Source organism: Vicia villosa, linkage group LG6, assembly GCF_029867415.1.
Source record: "Vicia villosa cultivar HV-30 ecotype Madison, WI linkage group LG6, Vvil1.0, whole genome shotgun sequence".
Classification (NCBI taxonomy): Eukaryota; Viridiplantae; Streptophyta; class Magnoliopsida; order Fabales; family Fabaceae; genus Vicia; species Vicia villosa.
Window position 1 is genome coordinate 158,729,062 of NC_081185.1, and position 25,709 is coordinate 158,754,770.

A 25,709-nucleotide genomic window follows, 5' to 3' on the forward strand; every position below is an offset into this window, starting at 1 on the left:
CTCCACTATCCCAGCATTGTAATAGTTAACTGCCTCCAGTCATCAGAAAGAAACAAGAAATCAATAAATGCTATCGATTAGAATGAAAATATTCAAGCCACGTTAAGTTATGCGAGAGGAAAAGGTTAAGTTATGCGAGAGGAAAAGGATAAAGGGAAACTGCTCATAATTTCTCAAGAATATTTTAATAAAGATTTCATATTTAATTACAATTTAAAAGTAAATCAGGCAAGACATGTGCATGGGTTTAGCATAAAGAAGTGCATATAACCATACCAGATGCTCAACGAGCAGAACAATAACGCATAAAAATTAAAGCCAAACAATTTCAAAAAAAATTGTCAAAGATACTGTTAATATGCCAAAATAGAACGGAAACAGAAACCTAAAAAATAGCACCCAAATGACTGAATGAAACCAAATCAAAAGTAATGAAACCAAATTAAGAAGTTCTTCCTCTTCTCTTTCACGCTGCACTAACCTCCTCTCGTCACACTTTTCTTTTTTCTTAATATACCCTCTACACTCTACTAGGCTTATAACTTTGCTAACTTAAATACAAGTCCTAAAAGATACCATATAACTATTTATAAACTGTTAACCAATTAACTATATAAATTCATTAATTCAGAGACAAATTATAAATACTATGCATGTATTATATAAATAAATAAACCTAATTGCTAAAACTCATATGGAACTTCCATGTTGAAAATTTGAAGCATGGAATTTTAACATTCTGTGATGTTCTCATCTTAAGCTTTGAAAGTATAGAAAAGAAACTAATCCAGTCATGAATGCAACTTATCTAAAAGTTTTCATTCTTGGTAGAAGCCAACAAACCAACGACTTCAGATTCGTCAAAGATTAATGAAGCAATAATAAATGGCTGAGAAAAACACTAATTAGCATTTTGAAACCAAATGATCTTACCTTTGCTGCAGAAACAGCAGCTTGACCTAAGTGTGCTTGAAACTCAGCAGAAATAGGTACGTCAAATCCCTGTTGGGCTTGTAAAATATTTTAAAAGATTTACAACACTTCATATAAAACCGTCAGTCAATCCAATAATGAAGATATAAGTAATATGCTTTGTAAAACATGTCCAATTTGGGAGTATGCACCATGGTCAGTGTATAGATATTATATACTTAGATGTATATAAAACATTTATCCAAACACTTGATACTCATGACCGAAAAGAATAGAAAACTTATCTTTTGAATGGCTGCATGAGCGATTACTGATGCTCCGCTGATTTCACTGTGCTACAAAACAAAGTGAAGCACCAAAAAATCATACAATCAGCATCAAGAAAGAAATTCTTAGACCATAACATATACAATCACAAAACTACTACTCCTAATTCTATAATCCGAATCTCGAACAAAATCTAAATCAAACACATACGACGCCATTGAACAACAACAAACGATCTAGAACAGAATTTCAAAATCTCCAAAATTCAAAATCTCACGAATCAACAACATCCAAGTTGCAATGAATTTCAATCGAACAACCTCAAACCTAAAAATTGGAATAGAATTTCCCAGATCAATGAAAATTTGGGAACGAAAACGAAGATTGAACCAATTTGATTTTATTTTAACAAAAAAAATGAAAAATGAAAAATGATATGTTAATTCTCTCTTCTTCGTCGTTTTGAATACCTTCGATTTGGTGTGCAATAGTTTTAGATGCTTCCTCCATTTTTGTGTGCTAGATTATTCACAGAGTTGAAAAATGGGTTTGGTGAAATGCATGCACGATGGGTTTAGTGAAAGGGTTTTAGTATATTTTATTCATCTAATAAATTTAAACCCATTAATATTCCCTCATTAATTTGATAATATTCACAAGTTATTAAAAATAATATTTTGAGTTATAAAAATAAATATCTTTTTAAAATCTATTTAAATTTACGCCCGATTTTAAATTTAACGGGAGTAATTGATATTTAAATATAATAATATTTTTAATTTACAACCGTTTTTAAAAAATAGGGTGTAATTTTCACATGATCAATCATAAACTTACATTTTATTTACAAAAGTGCCACCGTGTTTTTTATTTACACCCGTTTTTAGTATATCGGGTGTAAATTTTAAAATTATATTGTTCATTTTGCTGTAGTGTATTTGATGATTTGTTGTGTTTGAGGTGCCCTTTGGTGTAAGGTAATACATGTAGAGTTTAGAGGTGGAGGTATTGGGGTGTGTGAGCATTATAATATTAACATTATTGATATTTAAATTAGATTTTTAATTAAACTTAATAATATTATAATTAAATAAATATTTAGTTAGTATTTTGTTGAATTTATTATTGGGATTAATAATAATATAAAATGAAAAATAAGGGAGTTAGGATTTAGAATTGACATTACGAGAAAGAGAAGAACCAGAGAGAAGAGAAGAGGAAAGCAAGGCTATGGCTATAGGAGAAACTTCATTGTTAGAGATGAAGATAATTTTGCTAGGAGTTCCAAGGTAATGGTGGAATTCCAATTTTTTAAAGGGTTGCATAACAGTTCTTAGGTTGGGGATTGTGATTGACATGGTTGTGTGTGTTATTCATGTCAATTGTTTTAATTTTGGTGTGTTTGAACATACTTAATAAAAGTATGAATTGATGTCGTTGTATGTTGCATGTGATTGACCCTGTAATTTGGATTGTGATTGACCGCTAGTAGGGTAATCAGTTACCACTGTTTTGATTGATTTTTATTAAACTTGAAAAATTTATAACTTGAATTTTGGGTATCCGATTGTGACGATGTTCAAAGTCTTTTATTGCTACTGCGAAGTAGTTTTACTTAAACATATGTTTAGAAACAATAAATAATTTTATGATGGGTTTTGGTGCATTATGGTGTGAAATATGTCAGTTAGTTGCAATGCATATGTTTGAACAGATGGGTGAAGATGTGACGTGTTGTTGTTACGATATTGTTGACTATTTACAGTAGGGGTGTGCAAAAATATGGTTAATTGGACCATATACTTAAACTGAATTGTATTGAACCATAAAAAACTTCAACCATTTAAATGGATAATAAACTGAACCACATATTATAACCAATTCAGTTAACCAAACTTAAATGAAAAACTAGTTTAAACCATTTAAATAATTGTTTTGAAAAAACATTATTAAAAATAAAAATTTGAAAAAATTTTTTTTTGTACAATATAAAATAAATTTGTTTTTTTTTTCAAAAAATAAATATTTTATTCAGAAAATAAAATTTATTCTGAATACAGTATTTTTCTGGAAATAAAATTTTTTTATTCGTAAGAAACGAAAACAATTTTTTTGATGTAATAGTTTTATTTTCCAATTTTAAATTACTTTCGTGAATTGCATACGACGAATGCTGCAGTTAAATTTTATTTTAGTTGCCTTTAATTATGGCTTTTGTTTGGTCACTTTCAGAAAAGTATGGCCTAGTTAAGCAATGTAGTTTTGACGTATTTACAGTTTTACACTCTTTTTAACCATATTAAATATTGAATTACACCTTCATAAAAAATAAAACATAAGAAAAATAAAGTGGGGACTATGCGGGAAAATAAATTAGCTGGTATAACTCTAATTTAATGTCGTTTTAATATTTAGACATAATTTTGTTTTTTATCATTTTTCAGTTTCAATCATAATATAAATAATTGATATAAAAGTTAAAATGCACATTTAAGTTTAAGTACATGACACATGAAAAATATGGAAACTTTCATAGTATATAAAAAAATTCTAGAAAAACAAAAAATATAATTTTTTAAAAAATAATTATTTTTTTGAAAATAATTTTAAAATTTTTTGTTTTTGAGATTAAAAAAATTGGTTCTAAACAAGTTCAAAATATAAAATTGGTTTATAACTGCAAACTGATTATAAACTAGTTTATAAATACAAACTGGTTCTAAACCAGTTTTAAATTGAATTGAAACCATTTTAACAATTAATTGTATTTTTATTGAAATGGTTTTTGCAAACTGAACTGAACCATAAATATGGTTTGGTTCAGTTCAGTTCATGAACCATGAACACCCCTAGTTTACAGTATATTTGAGTTGTTGGTGGCCTGTAATGGCGTGTAACATTGATGGATAGGAATATCAATGTTTGAATTACTTATTGCATGTTGGTGTTGCATGTAATAATTAAATAAGTAGATAGTTCCACAAATATTTATAGCATACAATAAACAAGGGAAATTACTTCCAACATAATCTTATATTCCTTAAAATGCCATCCACTTCAACAAAACCATTTGAAGTGCGAATGAAAAATCACATCAGGAACAAATATGAAAATAATATCTCAGAGCAAAAACTCGAACAACAGATTTATGAGCGGAGAAAAACAAGTCTAGAGTGATGATAGTAAAAGTAATTACGATTTTTCGTCTTTAATTTTTCTTCTTTATTTACTTGTTTGTTTATCTTTAAGCCTTGTTAGTTTAGATGGCAGCACTTTAAACTTTAGTTAATTCACTTTGTATGGACAACAATTTAGAGATTTTGTCAATGACCAGGCTGCATCAAGGTTTTTACCATTTATTTATCTCATCTTAAGATGTATTGAAAGAATGGATTCTAACAGATCGGGTGAAAGAGAAGAATAAGGATCCAGAATTACAAAGCCCTTACAAACACCAAGGAAAATCCAGAAAAAAGAAGTTAGAGTAGAGCTATTAATTATTCTAACTGCCCCAATTGCAATATACAACAACAAATAAAAAAAAATCCTCACTACACATAGAATAAACGTGAAGAAGGAAATAGAAATTTAAAAAGTAGTTGCTCCACGTTGTCAGGAAATAAAAGCCACCGATCCATTAAAAACCAAATCGAAAATCTGCTAAAAACTAAACAACCAAACTCCATCAAAGATAGCCAGCAATAAAATTCATGCTATTCTCATACTATTGAACAAAATACACCACAACTCAGCAGTAAAATTCATGCCAGTAATACCATAGTTTTAAATTGTTGTTGCGAAACTTTTGTCGCCACCCTCATCGCCGTAACAGTCAAGCTCACTTAAAACGTTCATGCTGAAACGAAATCCTTAAATTTATATTTATTGTTGTCAATTGTTTTTAATGTTATGTTTTACTTTAATATTTGATGTTTGTTTTTACTTGTATTTAGTTACCTAGTCTTTGTATAAAAACAAGTATGATTTGTATGGATTCTTAGACTCTCCTTTAATATTCAATATTGAGGGCATCAAGCAAACGAAATTCAAGTACGCATACAAAATAATTTAAATAGTATGAATAAAATTTGTTATTTAACACTAGTTATAAAAGCGTTAGGATATATGAATTTGTGTTTTCTCTTATTTAGTATTCAATGTTGTATTTATTATTGTTGTAATCAAAGACGCACTAAGAATGAGGAGTTTTCTATAACAAACACAAGAAATCCTATTAGAGAGAGAAGATGGAAGAAGAAGAACAAAACTAGGTTGGTTAAAACTGTTTTACTATTCACTTTCTCAGTTATGGTTTTCAGATTACAAGTGAATAACAACCAACCTTAACCTCCTCTCAACAACCTGAGAGAGCAGCCTACTTATAGACTACTAAACTAACTTAAGTAACAAGCTATCTTAAACAATTGAGCTAACAGACTAACCCAATTCGACATGCTAACAACATAACATATATTTCGAGTGCTGCATACTTGGACGTAGTTCGACATGCAATACTTCGACATCAGCATGTGAACAAACTTCGACTGCATGCTTAACTTATGTCAAACCCATAAGCTTTCCTTGTCGAGACTAGATATTTATCCAAAAATATCATAAATCTCCACCTTCGAACAAACTATATAACTTTAAATAGAGAAACTAACTTTCATCACGTAGCTTTATCAACTTAATACATGGGATATCACGTGAACCTATAGCGGCTCTCCGTGATATAACCCAAGATCTCCACTGGGGACAATGAATCTACTCTACAACATGCGAACGCAAGAGGCACTATGTTATGTAAGACCTCCTATGGGGGTATCATGCGAACCCATAGTGGCTCTCTGTGATATAACTCATGACCTCCACTGGGGGTGATGACTCTACTCACTACGCCAAATTTAAGCTGTAGCAGCGCAGCTACTAAAGCGCTTTTAGCAAAAGCGCTCTCGTAGGGCTCGCTAAAAACAAAATTAATAAACAAGGAAAAATGATGCAAAAAAAGCGCTCTGGTAGGGGGAGTTATGAGAGCGCTTTTAAAAAGCGCTCTGGTAGGGGGGGTATGAGAGCGCTTTTAAAAAGCGCTATGGTAGGGGGGTTATGAAAGCGCTTTTAAAAGCGCTCTTATAGGGTGGGTGCTACGAAAGCGCTTTTGGAATAAAAGCGCTCTGGTAGGGGGTGTTATTAAAGCGCTTTTGAAAAGCGCTCTGGTAGCCCATTTAAAAAATTATATATTTTACAAACACACGCGTTTTGTTTCAGATCTTTCTTCTTCCTTCGTTGCTCCGCCGTCCTCTCTCCGAAACCCTAGCAACCTCCGCCGTTCTTCTTCCTTTCAGATCCAAAACACACGAGTTTATGGTGAGTTGAGGTTCGTGTTGTTGCTGAGTTCGGTTTCGATTCTGAATCTACAAACCAAAACCGGGTGAGACCTTTCTGAGTTTATTTCTTATTCTCTCTTCCTCTCTCAAATTTCTGAAGGGTTTGTTTGATTAGGAAAGTGATGAACAAATGTTTGGGTTTGATGAATGTTTGTCTGGTTATGTTTGATGATGATTTGTGAATGGTTTTGTTTCTGATGAATGGTTTGCGTGTATGAGAAAGATGAACAATTAGGGTTTTGGTTAGTGTTTGCGGCTGTGTATTGTGATTGTTGTTGGATGAATATGAACAATGTATTTACAGTTTCTGGAGAGGTTTTTCGAAGATGATGAACAGATTTTTTTTTAGGGTTTTTGGTTGTTGGCTCTACGGCTCTACGGCTCTACGGCTGATTTTTTTTAGGGTTTTTGGTTGTTGGCTCAATTGACTTGTTCTTTTATCAAAAACTATTTTTATGTGCATGTGGTTGTTAATTGATTTCTTATAAATTGGTTTCTGTTCTGGTATAGCACTATTTTTATTAACTATTTTGTCTTTTGTTCGGAGATGAGGAAATTTTTGGTTGATAGAGAAAATATTGAGAATGTGAATGTTGTGTAAATAATCACGTTTTTCTATTGTAGGTTGAGCTTCAAACAGTGGATGGACTGGTAAAGGATAGAACACAATGTGCCCCTGCCGATTATGTTCCACAGAATATGAATCAAGTAATGTACCCCGAAGTCTTATGTGGCAGGATCGTTCGGGGTACAGTTATTTGATTCATATTCTGTGACACAATACAACATAGCTCAGGTGACTACTGGTTCTCCACTAAAGCATCAATACAACATAGCTCCAGATAATACAGAAAGCGTACATTGGTTGCATAAAAACTCGGAAGTTGTTTCCCATTTAGTTGTTTTGGTTTAGAAATATGTGAATTGGTTTAGTTGTTTTGGTTTAGAAATATGTATATATGTATTTTGATTTACATTAATGGTATATAATATAATACTTTTTTTGTATATAATCGATATCGATTATAATGGTATATATCGATTTGAAATGATAAATTATAGGTTCATGAAAAAATACTGCCAAAAAATAGTAAATTACAGGTTCTGAAATATTGCTGCCAAAAGTGCAGGTTTAGAAATAATAAAAAGCATAAAAAAAAAACGCAACATACGAAAGCGCTTTTGGAAAAGCGCTCTTATAGGGGTGGCTATCAGAGCGCTTTTTCCAGAAAAAGCGCTCTCATAGGGGGGGTATCAGAGCGCTTTTCTTGAAAAAGCGCTCTTAAAGGGGGGCCTACCAGAGCGCTTTCTGAAGCGCTTTTGTTACCTACGCCAGCGCTGGCTTTCACAGCGCTTTTAAGCGCTCTTAAAGCCCAAAATAAGCGCTGTCGTAGCCCTTGTCCGGTGTAGTGACTCTACTACACGCAGACCCAAGAGGCACTTCGTGAAGTAAGACCTCATTAGGAGGTTGCACATGAACTCATAGTGGATCTTCTTGAAATAACCCAAAACCTCCACTAGGGGCTATGACTCTACGACTACAACACGTGAACCCAAGAGGCACTTCATAAAGTAAGACCTCCTTAGAGGCAGCTCGCTCAGTTAAACTAAGACTTCCACTTGGGAGATAACTCTTCTCGACTGAAAATTAAAAGGCAAAACCTCCTTACACTATTACGGAAATTGCATTTAATAACGGTTGATAATGATATATCATCACGCGGGACCTAGCGTTGTTATATAGAGTGTTATTGTAAATGCGTTACCTTCAATCACAGTCCTAGGTCCGTGATTGTAATATGAAATTTTCGCGCATTATAACAACGGTTCTTCAGCTCAATCGTTGTTTTAGACTTAAAGGTACCAGGTTCGATTCTCATCATTGACATTTTAGAATTTATATTACTTTGGTAGCGTTCAACATACAACCACTATATTTCTTTTAAGCGTTTTCAAAATACATGTTGTTATAAAAAAGAAATTTGTCATCTGGTTTTAAAAATTCTCCTATATTTTAACCTGTATCTATTTTAACCATATCACTGAACTAAAAGAAACCTGTGTTTTTGTTAACTATGCATAAAGAGCATAATAATCAACCTATATATTTTGCATCCAAATTCAAAATTAATATTTACATAGAACACAAAATATGTTATTTACATCTTTAATCTCAACAATATATCAACCATATTACAAAATCAACCAGCAGCTATCTTAACCACATTGAAGATAAACGTCCAACGTTTACGAATTTCTGAATATTCTTCAATGGGGAATGGGGTTTCATCGTTAAACATCTACATAAGAAAGATAAAAAAGTAAATATTATGCATGATAAACATCTACATAATGTAAAATTTATTCAATAGAAATTGATTTAGTGGTCAGATAGTGAAAAAAATTCATTTGAGAGTTGTGTTTGTCTGTTGTGTTGTGGATTAGTATATTCAAGAGGCTATGTTTTTTTTTTGGCGATCATTTTGTGGTAAATTTTAAGTTTGCAAGCTAAACCGATAATGAGTTTGGTGTAAGATTGTTGGAATGAACTTGAGTAAATTTTTAAGTTGTTGATGTAAAGTTGTTGGGTTGAACCCGTGTAAAAACTCAAAGTTGTTAGTGAAAATCTCGAGAGGAAATTTTTAAGAACTAGTGTAAGCTGTGTGATTTAAAGTCGAATCAAGATAATTTTTTATGTGATTTTTCTTACTCTGTCTCTTTATTTACGTGCTTTTAATCTTCACTTAAACTAATTCTTGTAGAAATCAATCATTTAAAAAAAATGAAATATTTTTTTTAATAGGCAAGATATCTATTAAAAGAGAAGATGCTTCTCAACCGCAAACTACAAAACGGAAAGCCTCTACCTTCCAAAATAAAGGGAAGGATGAATATTCCATGTATGAAATATGAATACCTCAATTCACCTCAATCAATCTCCTTTGTTCCGATTCAATTGTTCAACAATTAAAATTATGATATTAGGTCACTAAGAGAAGATAAATAGAAGTACCAACAAATACAAGAAAAACCTTTTAGTTTTACCGAATGTATGTCGGAATTGTTCATAATTCGTGGAGCTGGCTTTGTTCTTCTTATAAGAAGGTGAATCTTTGTAATTTTTATTATTGGAATATTCTACCTCTTGAGTGTTTTGAGAGGTAGGAGCTTTCCGTTTTGTTTCGGGGTGGAGCATCCCTTTTGCTCCTTTTAATTCCATTGCTTATTTTAAAAAAAAAATACAAGAAAAAAACACAAGTGAAATATTTTTCGAATTTATATATATATATATATATATATATATATATATATATATATATATATATATATATATATATATATATATATATATATATATATATATATATATATATATATATATATATATATATATATAAATTTTTACATTGAAATTAAATCAAACATTTTTTAAAAAATTTCACTCAACTTAAATATAATATTTAACATGAGAAGGATAAAGTACTAAAGAATTTTAATTAAATTTTGATTATCTTAAAATGATAAGAAACCTTGTAATTTATCAATTTATTTGGTTAAAAGACGAGGAATTAGTATTACTATTATAGGATTCTACTAAATTGTTACCCATTGTTTACCCACGTTTATTCTGTGCTTAGTGAAGATTTTTTTATTTGTTTTGGATATTGCGATTGGGGCAGTTGGAATAATTAGGTGCTACTCTAACTTCTTTCTTATGGGTTTTCACCATTGTTTGTAAGGGCTTTGTAATTTTGCCCTTTTGCGTTAGAATTTATTCTTTCAGTATGTTTAATGTGGTAAAAAATAATGTTAACTAATGTTAAATATAATGGGTACGATGATTAAAATATCCTAGCCATGTCCTATATATACCCTACATTTTGTGATATCAATACACACTTCTCATTACTCATTTTCCTATATCATAGTTATTTTTATACCTAGAGAAATGACTTATGAGATTAAAACATGGTTTGGTTTGTTTATTGTTCTCTTGGCTGCATGCCACATGCAGCACTGTGTTAACGGACAATCTCAAGTGCCTTGCCTCTTCATATTTGGGGACTCATTCTCTGACAGTGGAAATAATAACTATATTGACACCGCAGCAAAGTCAGATTATAAGCCATTCGGTATCGACTTTCCAACAGGACCAACAGGAAGAGCTACCAATGGAAGAACCAAAGCTGACATAATTGGTAACAATGGAAGAACTGCATGATTTTTTTTTTTATATTAGCCATTAAATAATGTGGTTTTTTTTAACCAACACAAAATAAAAATTTGTCGTCGTTGTAGGTGAACTACTTGGATTTGATAAATTCATCCCACCCTTCGCTAATACTACTGGCTATGACATACTCAAAGGTGTTAATTATGCATCTAGTTCAGGTGGAATTCGTTATGAGACGGGAAAAAAAACAGCGGTATTGTATACATACCTATATTCTTTTTTATTTCGCTTGTCAAACTATATAATTGAGAAAGATCTAATGAGGAAATGATATAAGGTTCGACTTTACTATTTATAATATTTTAAAGTAAAGTACTCTAATTGTTCACCATTTTATTTTTATTAAATACTGCAAGCGTATATAACTAATTTTTGGTATGTTTATTGGTGATATGCTCATAATTTCAATGATAATGAATGCATCTAATGTAGTGTTATGCAACATATGCAGATTAATAATATCTACTTGGGATTACAGTTACAAAATCACAAAATCATAGTATCCAGAATTGTTGCCAAGCTTGGTGGTTTGTCACAAGCCAAAGATCATCTATCAAAGTGCTTGTATTATGTTTATATAGGCACCAATGATTATGCATTAAACTATTTCCAGCCACAATATTACTCAACAAGTAAAACTTATACCCCCGAACAATATGCTCAAGTTCTTATAGACCAATTATCCACTTATCTACAGGTATAAATATTGAATTAGTCAATATCATTTAAAATAACTTTTATTTATATTATACTTAAAATCTACTTCAAGTTGAATATTAGTAAATGATGATTTGATTGTTCGTAATAAATTGGTTTTTTTGGTTGACAGGTTTTGCATAAGAACTATGCAAGAAAACTCGTGCTAGTTGGGCTGGATAAAATAGGTTGCGCTCCACTTTCCATTATTGATGAAGGGAAACCCGGATGTGTTGAAAAACAGAATGCTGCTGCATTAATATTTAGTCAAAAGCTTAAAAATCTAGTGAATGACTTTAATACTCGACTTATTTATTCCAAAACTATCTTCATAAATACCACTGCTATTGCCCTAGACAACTCAGCTGGTAAATATTTGAATTAATTTCATTTTCTATTTTTATATTAATAATGAAACTATTGAAGTGAGTATGATATTTTGTGTTTCAGGTTTCACTGTTGCAAATGTTTCATGCTGTGCGACAAAGGGTAATGGATTCTGTTTTCCTGATACAATTCCATGCAATAATAGGAATGAATATGTTTATTTTGATGGAATTCATCCCACAGAAGCCGCGAACAATCTTGTTGCATTAGCTTCTTACGATAGCAGTTCTTATCCAAATGCGACTTATCCAATGGATATCAACCGACTTGCTCAGTTCATTACTGGAAAAAAGGTTTACTCAGAATGATGTGTTTAAATAAGCTCGTGTGTACGCATTAAACAGTAATATTTCTATTCAGCCAATAAGCAATCATATTTGCACAAGAATAAGTAAGGATTGATGTCCTAGTCCTTAATGTTGTCTTGATGACATGGTTTGATGTTGAAATTATTTCCCTTTCAATGTAATATGGCTATTATCTTTAATAGATTTGTGTCTCTTTGTGTTTTCTTTTATTTTATTTTTTATGATAGAAAAATGGTTGAATATGACGGTACAGAATAAGGTCAAATCATACCAGTCGTCCCCATTATAAGAAAAAAAATAAGTTTTGCGGCCATTTTAAGAACAAGTTGCGGCGGTATGAACCACTGCAAAATAGAGCTTACAACAGTTTATCAATGGTCATAAAACATGGTGTCATGAGGATTGATTGTGAAGGTTTTAACAAACGTCGTGCAAACCGTCACTAATTGATTTACGATGGTTGTAACCGTTCAATGAACATTTTTAAATAAATTTGTACGTTGCGATAGTTTATAATACGACTTACAAAGGTTCGTAACCTCCGCTAGATATATTAATTCATAAATTTTTTTTTTATGATATAGTTATAAAATGACAACAAATACATTGCAAATGTATTAAAACACTACCATAAAAAAGCTGTTTTGTAGTAGTTTTAAGACCAGGTTGCGGCAATTAGTAACTTCGAGAAACTGACATTGCGATAGTTTTACAACCCCCCAAAAAACATGATGTCGTTGCCATTTTTTGCAACGGTTTCAAAAACCACTGTTCAAGCCGTCATTAGTTGATTACGGCGGTTGGAATTTATGTTAAATGTGATGTACATTTTTTAAATAAAATTGTTGTTTTGCGGCAGTTTTTCAGGTACAAATTACGAAGGTTTGTATCCCCCGCAAAGGCCACGGCTCCAACACTTCTAACATTGTTTTTACGTCACGAGAAGTAAAAGCTAACCTGTTTATTCATTTAATATTTATTTTTCAATGTTTTTAATAATAATGTCTACTAAATTCGACGCTACATTCATTCCTAGCCTCAAATAGTTGTATACTATTTATTTAAATAGATAATAGGTGAACACTCCGGTACCCTTGAGTTTAGTTGGGTACCGGTACCTTTATCCAATCAAATAAAGTTATTCATTGCCATGTCACATTTTAAATTATTTTTATTTTAAAATAAATTAATTTTATTTAATTAATTTACACTAAAGGTACCGGTACCCAACTATTTATCATAGGTACCTAAGAATTTACCTAGATAATATTAGCTTGCTCAGCATGGAGAACAATGAAAGTAATCCAAAACCCGTAAGAAGGTCAATTATTTTATGTATTGAATTATCTATCCCCCTATTCCAATTGCTATTACAGGTGACAACAACTTTAATTAAAGTTTTTAGATGATTTGTGCACTACAAGAAAAAGGGGATTTGTAATGGTTTATTTTAGAAGTTACGGCGGTTCTAATTAACCGCTTAAAATCTGGTTACGATGGTTCAATAAGGATTTGGCTAATATGCATAAGGATTTTCCTTATGCACCATGCATAAGCCTACATAAGCCATTGGATCATGTTTTTAATCCAGTATTGAGTATTGAGTATTGAGTATTGAGTGGTGAGTATTGAGTATTGAGTAATAACAATTGATGTCTAGAATTTGATCCAATGATCCAAGGGTCCATAATAATCTATGCATGGTGCATAGATTTTTATCTATGCACGGTAACTGCACCCGTTCAATAAGGGTCACAAAAAGGTGTGTCACGAGCCTCTTTTGCGACGACTTAGAAATCCAACCGTCGAAGATATCTCTGACGGTTCTAAACTGCCTCTATATTAAAATAACCGTCACTTTTATTTACATATTCTATATTTTGAAAGTCTATTGCGGCGGTTTAAAACCGCCAATTTTTTAAAAAAATTTGAGAGTACACTTTCTGACGAAACTAATTGACCCAATCTATGAAATCCACAATATCTATGACTTTGTTGGACTGAAAATTAAACTTACACGTGACGTCGAATTAAACAATGAATACAAAAAGATCTCATGTCATCAAGGATATCATTTAATTAAATGAAAACAAAAACCGAATAATTTACTAGCTTGCTGCAATATATATATATATATATATATATATATATATATATATATATATATATATATATATATATATATATATATATATATATATATATATATATATATATATGAGGGTTACATTTACTCCAAGAGTAAGTTATTATAACTTACTCCACATCTTGACAATTTATTATTTTCAATCTAATGGTTAAAAATAATAAGAAATTAAATATGGAGAGAGAAAACTATTCCTTATTATTTTTTACCATTAGATTGAAAATAATAAATGGTCAAGAGTTGGAGTAAGTTATAATAACTTACTCTTTGAGTAAATATAACCCTCCTCATATATATATATATATATATATATATATATATATATATATATATATATATATATATATATATATATATATATATATATATATATATATATATATATATATATATATATATATATATATATATATATATATATATATATTCAAACCTAAAAACAATTCAAATATAGATAAATATGGAGAGAGAAAACTATTCCTTATTATTTTTAACCATTAGATTGAAAATAATACATAGTCAAGAGTTGGAGTAAGTTATAATAACCTACTCTTTGAGTAAATATAACCCTCCTCATATATATATATATATATATATATATATATATATATATATATATATATATATATATATATATATATATATATTCAAACATAAAAACAATTCAAATATAGAAACATACAGTTGCTGTTGCTGTTGATGAACTTGAATCTTCACTAGGGCCGGTCTTCCCCATGTGCAGCATGAGCTGCAGCACTGAGTCTCAAATTTTGAGAGGCCCAATTTTTTTTTAATTACAAAAATAATAGATTTTATATCTATTTTTTTAGAAATAGGTGTAAATTAATAATTTATTTTTCAGCATCAATCATTTTATATCATTTTTAAAAAAACAGGTTTAAAATTATAATTTTTAAAATTGTATTTTTCGTAAATTTAATCCTATTTTTAAAATTTGAACGGGGACTCCAGGCCGATTGGGCCGGCCCTAATCTTCACCAGTGTGTTGATGAGTCACATCAGCTCCAAATATCATAGTAATGCGTCGTGAAAGTGCATTAACAAGAACAATATTCCTACCCCGAATCTAGCCGCTACCAGCATTTGGGGGAGTATTTCAATCCAAGTAAGAAGGTGTAGTGATCTTTTCCAAGCGCGTTGAGGGAATATTCTGGACTGTCAATACACAATATTAGATAATTATCATTTTGTATAAAAGTTGTAGATAAAAAAGCAAAATCTAAATATTTGCTAATGAGGCGAGGAAACTCACTGAGTGAAGCAACGCAAGAAAGTTGCATGACATATTTAAATGAAGACAAAACTATTTGAAAGCTCGTTTTTATTTTTCCTCTACAACAATTCTTTCTTTTTCAGTATTCTCTAATACACGACTCAATCACTCTACGACTTCTGGTTGTTATTGACTTACAGAGCTCTTTGGATTCATTTGAGTGTTGGCGGTAAATGTACCTCGTTGTTCTGCCAATTGTTTTGCAATTTGTCCCACCTGTGTTTTCAAAATTTTAATCGAAGCATCAATTTTCTTCTGATTTACAATAGACAACTGCATGAATTGTTGTAATGTATCTTCTATCTTGAAGTTCGATCTTGTTAGGGCAAATTCTAGTTGAAACTCTGGTATGGATTTTGCCTATTTGACGGTCCCAAATCTTGCATCCAATTTTTGACATAATTTGCGTTTTCTCTGTTCATATAGCTTTGGTTCCCTTGATATGGTGCTTACATTTACTGTTGATTTCCCAAGTAATTTACTTCCTTTTTAGCTAGAGGACAAAAGCCGATTGGGTGGTCTCTGGTACAAAGTTCGCAAAAACCTACCTGCTGAGTTTTTACCCAAGAGAAAGAAAATTTTGACTTGATCCTATCAAGTCAGAGGCCTAGGGATGGCAATTTGGCCCATCCCCAGTGGGTACCCACAAAAAACCCCATATCGGGTAGGGTAAATACCCATAAAAATGAGTATGGGCACGGACACGGGTAATTACCCATTAAAGTATGCGGGTATGGGTGCGGGCACGGGTACCTTACTACCCAACCCGCCCCATACTCACACTACATATTTCTATAATGTAATTTATATTGTTATATAAAAATGCATGATTCTAAATTTTTTTTAAAATATATCGCTATTAAATCATTACACATTTTAATAAAAGTGTTTATTTGTTTCTTAACTCAACAATAACATACATAATTTTTTTAATATTGTTAAAAATACTTAAATTATATGATTTTGTAATTAAACGATTTAACTTTACTATAAATGCGGGTAAACGGGTACGAGTATGGGCATTGAGGTACCCACAGGGTACGGGTACGGGCATGAATATTGATACCCACGCGGGTTTGGGCTCGGGTACGGGGATTTTTTTAAACTACGGGTATGGGGACGGGTACTATAGTACCCTGCCCAAACCCTGCCCATTGCCATCCCTACAGAGGCCTTCCTTATAAAAGTGAACAAGAATTCAAAAAGAACAAAAAGCCTAGGGAAAAAATAGATAAGAAGAAAAAGAATCGTGCAATTAATAAATGCACACACTGCAAAAGAATAGGCAATTTCGATCTGTTTTGTTTTGACAAACTGAAAAGTTCTAAGTGAAATAATCTTGGACCTTTTTGAAAAACTTAACCCACTTGGGCCCAAGAAAATTGAGGTACAAAGGTGAAACCTTAGTATTTTTTGAAGGCAAGCAGTCTGCAACGCGAAGTCTTAGCAAATAATAAATGAAGTTGTGCAAAGAAAAAAGAAGTATAATTTTAAGTATACACTAATTTAAAGTCCATGATTAAGAATATTAGTGATGATGGTCAAAGAAAACGTTATTGAGGGAGTCTCAACATTTATGATTACTATTACAAAAAAAAAGAACTTAGGAATCACTTTTTTTTGTTAATAAGCATTATCTTATATATAACTTACACATTAATTTTATTTGGCTCAAGTCATCTTGAGGCAACACCTTATATTAATAGGATTTATTATATATAAAAATAGCACCGCCTACTACATAACAGACCATGATGTCAAGACATCTGGACAAAAACACATGACAACAGAACTGTCATGTTAGATGATCATGATGTTTTGATATTCTGCTCAACATCAGTTCAGAACCATGTTTTACTAAAATTTAGCCAATCATAAAACCATGGAACTAACAATCTCACCTTTTGGCAAGTTTTGGCTAAAGCAACTAAAGTTTGATAAATTTGGAGATACAAACTACAAACAGAAAACATATTCGAAAAATCATGCATTTATAGATCATCATCTTCAAGCACACCAGAAGACAGATGTTGAGACATGAGGTATGACATCATAAATAGATCCAAACTCCTCTTGTCACACATGATCAAGACTCCCCTTCAAAGAGAAAACCCAAATCACCATAAAATCCTGTAAAATATGAACTACCCAAGTCCACACATCAAAGACACATGTAGCAGATAAATCAAGAGAAGTCCAACCTCACAATAAACAGGGAAATCCAGAGTTAGCAGGGTACTCCATAACACATCAGGAAAGATGTCAGAACATGTGGTTTGACATCATTGCACATAGGCACCACATAAGTAGCAGAAACACAAGCACCAACAAGCATGACAGACTATTATGCTCCCCCTAAATAGTTGCATACAACAAGCAACCACAATAAATACTTTCTCCTTAGTAGTAGCACAGTCCTATTAGGATGCTAATCAACATGTTAAGACATGTGTTATAACATCAGCACAGACAGAAAACACTAACACTTCACTCCCTTTTTGAGCCAGAATATTGACAAAAAGCCTAGAGTAAATGTAAATAAATTGGAAGCACACATGGAAACAAAAAAATCTTTATTGATGGAAACACATTAATTGTTAGGAATTACACCACAACAACACAAAGTGCCTTACAAAAACATGGTTCATAAGCCCTTAAACATTACATCAGAGAGAAATAAAAAAAATATAAAGAATTAGTCATCAGGAGGACATCCGACTTCACCACCATCACCTTCTTCCTCCTCATTACATTCTTCAACCCCAACATCCTTTTGAGCACCTTCTTTAGCCAAGGCTTTAATGACCTTTTCAAGAGTTATATTTCATGCAATACTAACTCTGATATTCTCATCCAACTCTTTACAGGTTCCCTTTAATTATGCTATGACATAGGCCTTAGAAGTGGAAACAACACGTCCCTTCACTAGTGTAAATAAGGGATCTAACACCAATTTTTTAGAGATTTAACACCTGATTTTTTTCGGTGTTGTTGCCGCCGGTATTGTAAGTATGATTTTGACACCGGTTTTAAAAAAGGTATGGTAAATCGATTTAACACCGGTGATAAACTGGTGTTATAAGTGTTACATATAGGTATTAAAACTAACATTCGACACCTTTTTTATCCTTCAAAAAGGTGTAAACACTTATAAATTGAACCTACTTTTTCTAAAAACAGGTGTTAAAGTTTAATGGAGAATAGTTTGATTAGAAACTAACTTATGACACCTATTTTTTATCCAAAAAATATGTAGAACATATATATCGTACCAATTTTTTCCAAATTTGGGTGTTCAAAGTTTAACGAAGTGTTATTTGGTTAGAAACCAACCTTTCACACCTATTTTTTTCTTAAATTGGATGTATAAACTTTTTTTATAATGTCTGTATAGCATATGTATCACACTTGTTCTTTATTAAAGTTGGTGTTATAAATGACATTGAGTGTGATTTAGTTTTAATTAAATCATAATTGCTATATAACATAATTGCTTAATCTTAAATCAAGTTGAGGTCATATATGGCACCGATAAATTTTTTCTTATTGTTTCAATTGAAAAAAAATAAACTCACCAATTTTGGTTTAAATTTAACAAATCGTACCCATGAGTGTAAATCCAAATTAAGAAAAAAATTATATTAAAAAACAATGTCAAATAATAAGTCAATATTAATTCCTATAAAACACCATCTTTTTCTGACTCCTTTTTCGTTCTCTTCAAGCTGATTTTGTTCTTCAACTATTTGTAAAAGGAATTGAGTCTAGAGTTGTCGAATATTATCAATAACATCTTTGTCATATGATGATGGATCATAATATATCTACAAATACAAACAATAAAATAAAAAACAAGAACATGTTAAAACATGAAATGATATGATTTACGTATTAAATATTGAAGTATTAAATATTGAAATATTCTGTTATTACCTCATGTAATCCTTGCAATATACTCGTCTGGATAATGTCAAATATATTTTTCATTACATAATAACCACAAGCCCAACTATTGTCATTGATGTGCCTACAAATTAAATAAATAACAAAACATATAATTATTTATATATATAATTCATATGAAATATCAATAAATTTAAAACAATTTACTTACCTTGATAAATATAAAATTAAGCTTTTTATTCGCAATATAGCCTCTCAAGATATCATAACCTCTCATAGCCCTAATCAAAAATACAATATGAGAGTGCTTGAAAGAGGGAATTTGTATTTGTAGTGGATGATATGGTTAATCATAAATAAACGGCCGTGCCACAATAATCTTGATATGGCGGCATGAGTTGCAAGCAGGAGAGAGATATATTCTTATCAACAATTCCAATTTGAAGAAATATTGATGCTTAAAAGAGAGTGATGACGTTTGTGATTCAAAACCGATTTCGATAAATTAAAGTTTTTGATTTTGAACATTTTTCAAAGGATTTGGATTCTCTGCAGTGTTTTATCTCCTGTTTCCATTCAGCCATCATCATAGCCATTCATCTATTTTTTTCTCACTTTTCAAAGCAACATATTTTCATCTCTATGATTTTTATCAATTCTCAGCCATTAGATGAAGCATGAGAGGGATGGCAGAAGAGAAAGGTAGGAGAGGATCTATTTCCTTTTTCAAAGGATTTTTCAAGTTTGATTGAGAGAAGGATTGAGATAGAAGATGCAATCGTAAATCCTAATCTAATAGAACGAGGGTTTTATGTGATAAAGTCTTTTTTTTTTTCAAAAACGCATATATTCAAAATCTCAAATTTTGGGAAGAAGCGGGATTTTTAGAGCCAATTTTATTCATTTATTTATATAATTTTACTATCACATTTAAGAACAGGATTCTCTTGATTGGTTTAGGGAGATTTGGTTAAAAATAAGAAGAAACTATTTTTTATTAAGTATATTAAATTTTTAGAAATGATTAAGCATCTTAATGTTTTTTTAAGAAATATTAAAAATATTTATGTTTTTACTTATTATCAAAATTGACGTGGATCATCTTTATTAAGAATTTTGATGGTCATTTAATAATCATTAAATTTAAATCAAATCAAGGAATAATTTTGTTCTCAAATTTAATTTTTTTTAATATCAGGTATGAATTTATATATACATGTTTTATTGTTTTTCCTTTTATACTTATTTTCCTTAAAATCAGGTATCTTATATTAAGCAAATTTATTTGTTTTAAAAGTAACACACATTAAACCAAGCGGTTGAGCTCCATTGGCAAGGAGCCCCGTCCAAGGACGTACTCGGGGAATACCGAGTTCGATTCCCAGGCGGAACAATCTTGCTTGGCCAGTGCGCATGCCTCTCCGCACGAGCCGGATTAGTGGCCCACCTGTGGTGGGTCGACACCGGTGCAAATAGCAAAAAAAAAAAAAAGTAACACACATTAGACACTTGTTTTTCTAAAAATTAGATATTAATGATTAGCATTAAAGCTAAAATTTTAATTTTAATTACAAAATTGCCACTGTATATAACTTTAATATCTTTTTTTAATAAAATAGGTATGACATCAATAATTCTAATGTTATTTCTCTGCTTATTTAAGGTTGTGTCACAGTCTGAAACATGCATCCCTTTAAATCCAGGATATTGATTCAGAACTATTCCACATATCAATATTGGAAGTGCTATGGGCAACTTTACTGTAGAGGATGTGGCTTGCCTCAGGGTCTGCTCAATGATATAAGTACCAAAATCATACTCTATTTCAGCGTCCTTTGTCCTGCTATTAGGTCAAACATGACAGTATTAGAGTTAGGCCTATCCGAAATGAAAGATCCAAGCCCAACATTAGACCCTTTCAAAAGCCTTCCTCCTTTGTCACAACAACTCACCTTAAAGTCCTTCTTAGCACGACACATATCATTAGGTAGTATTCCTTTGATATCTTGACTTTAGGTACATCATTGCATAACAACAAGAAGGATTGAGATCCCTTTAGCTTGTGTGCTACCCATTTGCATATAATAAGACTAAAATCTCTTTTCCTAATCAAATCGTAAAATACTTTAAGATATTGTAACATTTTTTAAAGTAATAGGTGAATGTATTCAAGCAACTCTTGCCTAAGAGGACCACTTAAGGGGTTCATCTAAAGAAAAAAAATAACCCATGCAAGTTCCATAAGGACGTTTGTCCACTAAAAAACATATTACAAACATAAAAATTAGAAAATGTTCGGAAGCACTACGACACTTTAAGTTCTCCATTGCATAGTAGAGGTAAGTAGGCATAGAGTTCAGGAAACTCTAGCGAGCATAATTATTAAAAATATTTGTTTACTCATGCATTGCAATTCCCTTTACAAAGTAAGTAGTATTATTAACACACCTTTTGATTAGAAACAACAAAAGTGAATCCTGTGGAATACCACAGACGTGAGGGGTGCTAATACCTTCCCCCTGCATAACCGACTTCCGTACTCATTTCTTTGACGCGAGACCTTATTCTTGTCCATTTGCGGTTTGCTAGCATTTCCTTTCCCCTTATGGGATAAATATGTTTAGTGGTAACTCTGTCATTTTTCGTGGTAGCTAGCGACAATGTCACTCATGTATCTTTTGATACATTGAGTTGACTGATTGTTGTTTGTTTATCAAGCTATTGTTCTCACCCATGAACTTTTACGCAAATGATTAAATATTGTTCTTGTTTGAAGCTATTAAGTAAAATCAAGTATTTTCCTTAGTTAGGGGGTGTTAACTAAGTATTGTTTATTGGAAGTGTAAGTTTCTAGGTTTTAAATTGTCATTAGGATTGTGACTGATTTATCACTGTGACGATTAGAAATAAGAGGGGGATCTCATATCTACATGGTGTTTCTAGGTAGAAGTAGCACTAGGTAGGGATTAGGAGACAAGTTGTAACCAGGGTTGTTTAGGCTTAGAACTAATACTATCATAGTGGACTTCCTTCCTAACTTGGTAGTCCCCAGAGTAGGTGAGGTTGCACCGAACTGGCTTAACAATTGATTGTGTTGTTTTTATTTTTGCAATTTATCTTTCTGCATAATTCTCTATTTTTACTGTTAGCATATGATGCCGTAACATCAATCTTCACATTGTGTTATTGTTAAGACACAGTACTAGAAAATTCACTTTAAGTGACCGAAATTTTTTTGTCAGTGTAGTGACCGAATTAGCCACCAAAATTTGATACTCATGAGCCAATTTTAAGAGGTCACTAAATCGGTCACGAAAAATTATTTTTATATACAATTTAATTTATATCAAAATTAGAGACCGAAATTTCATTCACTAATATTTTTTATTTTCTTTAATCGATTTTTAATCCTCTTTATTATGTTACTATTTTTTTAAAGATTTTAATTCTCTTTCAATTTTTAATTTTTACTAAAAGTTTCATCGTTTTTATTATTTTAACAAATATTATATTTATATAAAAATATAAGTATATATATGTTTAAATATAAAATATAATGATAGACGTTAAGTGGCGTAGTGGCAAAGTCTTATTAAAATATGCGGAGCTCATGGGTTTGATTCCCAGGTATCACAATTTTTAATTTTACTTTACGAAAAAAGAACATTAAAATCGGTCACTAAATTCAGTCACCAAATCGGTCGCTAAATTTCACTCACTAAATTCTGTTGAAAATAATACAAGTGTGAGTGTGGATAATAGTCCCACATTGGAAATGCATGTGGTGACTTGAGCATTTATAAGTGGGAGAACCCACTCACCTATCACCTTAAGGTTTTAGGTGGAGAAGTGGTGTGCCTCCCACAAAGGTGTGTTGCTCAAAGGAATGTCCCGAAAAATAATAATGCTCTCGAACTCGACCCTCCCCCAATTGTTGCGCTAACAAATTATATCATGAGCATTTAGTTCGAGAAATTAAAGGGACCGGCTTACTTGTAGTTGAAGAGAGTCAACGAATACATGTAGTTGAAGAGAATCAACATATTCATGTAATTGAAGAGTCAACGTGTAGACTCACACTTGAGGGGGAGTGTTGAGAATAATGCAAGTGTGAGTGTGGATAATAGTCCCACATTGAAAATGCATGTGGTGACTTGAGTATTTATAAGTGGGAGAACCCACTCACCTATCACCTTAAGGTTTTAGGTGGAGAAGTGGTGTGTCTCCCACAAAGATGTGTTGCTCAAAGGAATGTCTCGAAAAATAACAATGCTCCCGAACTCGACCCTCCCCCAATTGTTGCGCTAACAGATTCGTTGCAAAAGCTTAGCGACTAACACTTTTTCAACCAATAATTAATGGTCGATAAATCGCTCGCAAATTGTTTTAGTGACCGATTTTAAAACCTTTTATGTATTTAATTTTGTCACTAAAAGTGAATTTTCAAGTAGTGACATTTGTCTTGACATACTTTTTCAAGTACCAAACTTTCATGTAACAACTGAAAAACAATTGACTGATATATTCACTAAAGCCTTGGATGCAAATCAATTTTAAAAACTAGTGGAAAACAAATGCAATGGAGTTTGAATCTCCGGTCTTACACTTGACTTTGAACCTCTTAATAAAAATAAGATATAAAAAGAAAATGCAATGGGGTTTGCACTTGACTTTGAACCTCTTAATAAAAACTAAATTTAATATTAATTTCATAAATTTTTCTAATTTTATCAATTAACTTATTAATCAATTGTTATAATTTAAAGGGGCTGGAAACTTTCTCAAAGATGAATGTTAGCCCCCATCGCCCGTTTAATCTAAAATTGGTGATTAGTTTAGTTTGATTTAACTAATTAATGTACGACTTCTCATGGAGACGCAACCACACGATAGTTAGGTCAGTGTATAATTTTTAAATTGAGTCATCTTATCGAATCAATTCACATATAATCTTGTCTTATATTCAATTAATTTTGATCTAAAAGTCATTCCAACAGTAAGAAAACCCTTACCTACACGTTCTTTGTTTTATATTCAATTAATTTTTTTGATCTAAAAGTCATTCCAACAGTAAGAAAAACCCTTATCTACACGTTATTTGTTTATTTATTGTTGGTAATCACAACTATTCTTTCAAGATTTCATGATCTTAGTTTCAAAGCGTAAGTAAATGATGGTCCTCTTTTAATTTTTAGGATACATTTTATTGGTTGATTTTCAAAATATGTAATTAAATGAAAGAGAGCACAAGTTGCGCCGTTACCTCATTTTAAAGGAAGTAAGTTACCATAAGTATCTCATAATATTAGGAGAAGACATGTTAACTCAACAACCCCAACCAAGGCCAATCGAGCATATTTTGAGGCATAAGACATTTTAAAAAAGTCAATCTAATACAAATTATTTCATGTGTATCTTGTAAATTGACACGAGTTTAGTTAAATAATATTGCACTTGAGATAAATTATTTTAAGAATGGTAAAATGTTAAAATGAACCATACCAACTAAAGCATTATCATCACCAGTCGACTATCACATTTTTATAGATATTTATTGAAACTTATATTTCTTATATAAATTTCGAGGTCTCTATTTTCAGCATTTGAGGCCTATTTCATAGGCTCAAAAAAATAGGCCTAAAGTGATGGCCTCACTTGCCTTGGACTTGGACCGATCCTGACCCTAGCATCTCTCTACAAGGGAAATGCCTTGATAAAACCTTCACTTAACTACCAACCTTTCTAAGAACATGTTTTTCTTTCATTGAAACTATAAAATTTGTCATGGATCCCTCCATATTCCTAGTTTCTATACTAAAATCACTTGTGGTCCTTCATTGATATTTTTTTGACAAATTATAAATTATAAAACTTGTCAAATAGTTTCATCGATCCTTTATTAATTTATTTGTTTTGGCAATTTTGGCAATAAGCATCCTATATATACACCCTCCATCTTGTTAATATACATATCAAAACATTTTTTTTCCTATAGCATAATTAGTTGTATACCTAGAGAAATGGCATGCAGGACAAAAACATGTTTAGGTTTTCATCTTTTTCTTTTGGCTGCATGTTACATGCAACATTTTGTCAGTGGAAGTTCACCTAAAGTGCGATGCCTTTTTATTTTTGGAGACTCCTTCTCTGATAGTGG

At 31.4% G+C, this 25,709-nt stretch overlaps 2 protein-coding genes across 2 annotated transcripts in view; both read left to right on the forward strand.

The window, feature by feature from the left end:
* The first annotated feature begins 10,495 nt into the window (after positions 1-10,495).
* LOC131612963 (GDSL esterase/lipase At1g29670-like) lies at positions 10,496-12,420 on the forward strand. Its single transcript, XM_058884696.1, has 5 exons — positions 10,496-10,783; positions 10,884-11,011; positions 11,270-11,515; positions 11,648-11,882; positions 11,965-12,420. The coding sequence occupies exons 1-5, from the start codon at positions 10,534-10,536 to the stop codon at positions 12,207-12,209; spliced, it is 1,104 nt and encodes a 367-aa protein (XP_058740679.1). The 5' UTR covers positions 10,496-10,533; the 3' UTR covers positions 12,210-12,420.
* Positions 12,421-25,538: 13,118 nt separating this feature from the next.
* Positions 25,539-25,709, forward strand: part of LOC131612964 (GDSL esterase/lipase At1g29670-like) — a 1,966-nt gene continuing 1,795 nt past the window's right edge. The window contains exon 1 of the mRNA XM_058884697.1: positions 25,539-25,709. This exon is cut by the window's right edge and continues 116 nt beyond it. Coding sequence (XP_058740680.1) covers positions 25,573-25,709 — 137 coding nt within the window. The 5' untranslated portion in view covers positions 25,539-25,572.

Bases quoted from the DNA above. Each gene is read 5' to 3' on its own strand.
- LOC131612963 (XM_058884696.1), top strand. From the start codon at position 10,534: ATGACTTATGAGATTAAAACATGGTTTGGTTTGTTTATTGTTCTCTTG. The intron at 11,012-11,269 runs GTATTGTATACA...CAACATATGCAG, and splicing joins AGACGGGAAAAAAAACAGCG to ATTAATAATATCTACTTGGG. The intron at 11,883-11,964 runs GTAAATATTTGA...TTTGTGTTTCAG, and splicing joins TGCCCTAGACAACTCAGCTG to GTTTCACTGTTGCAAATGTT.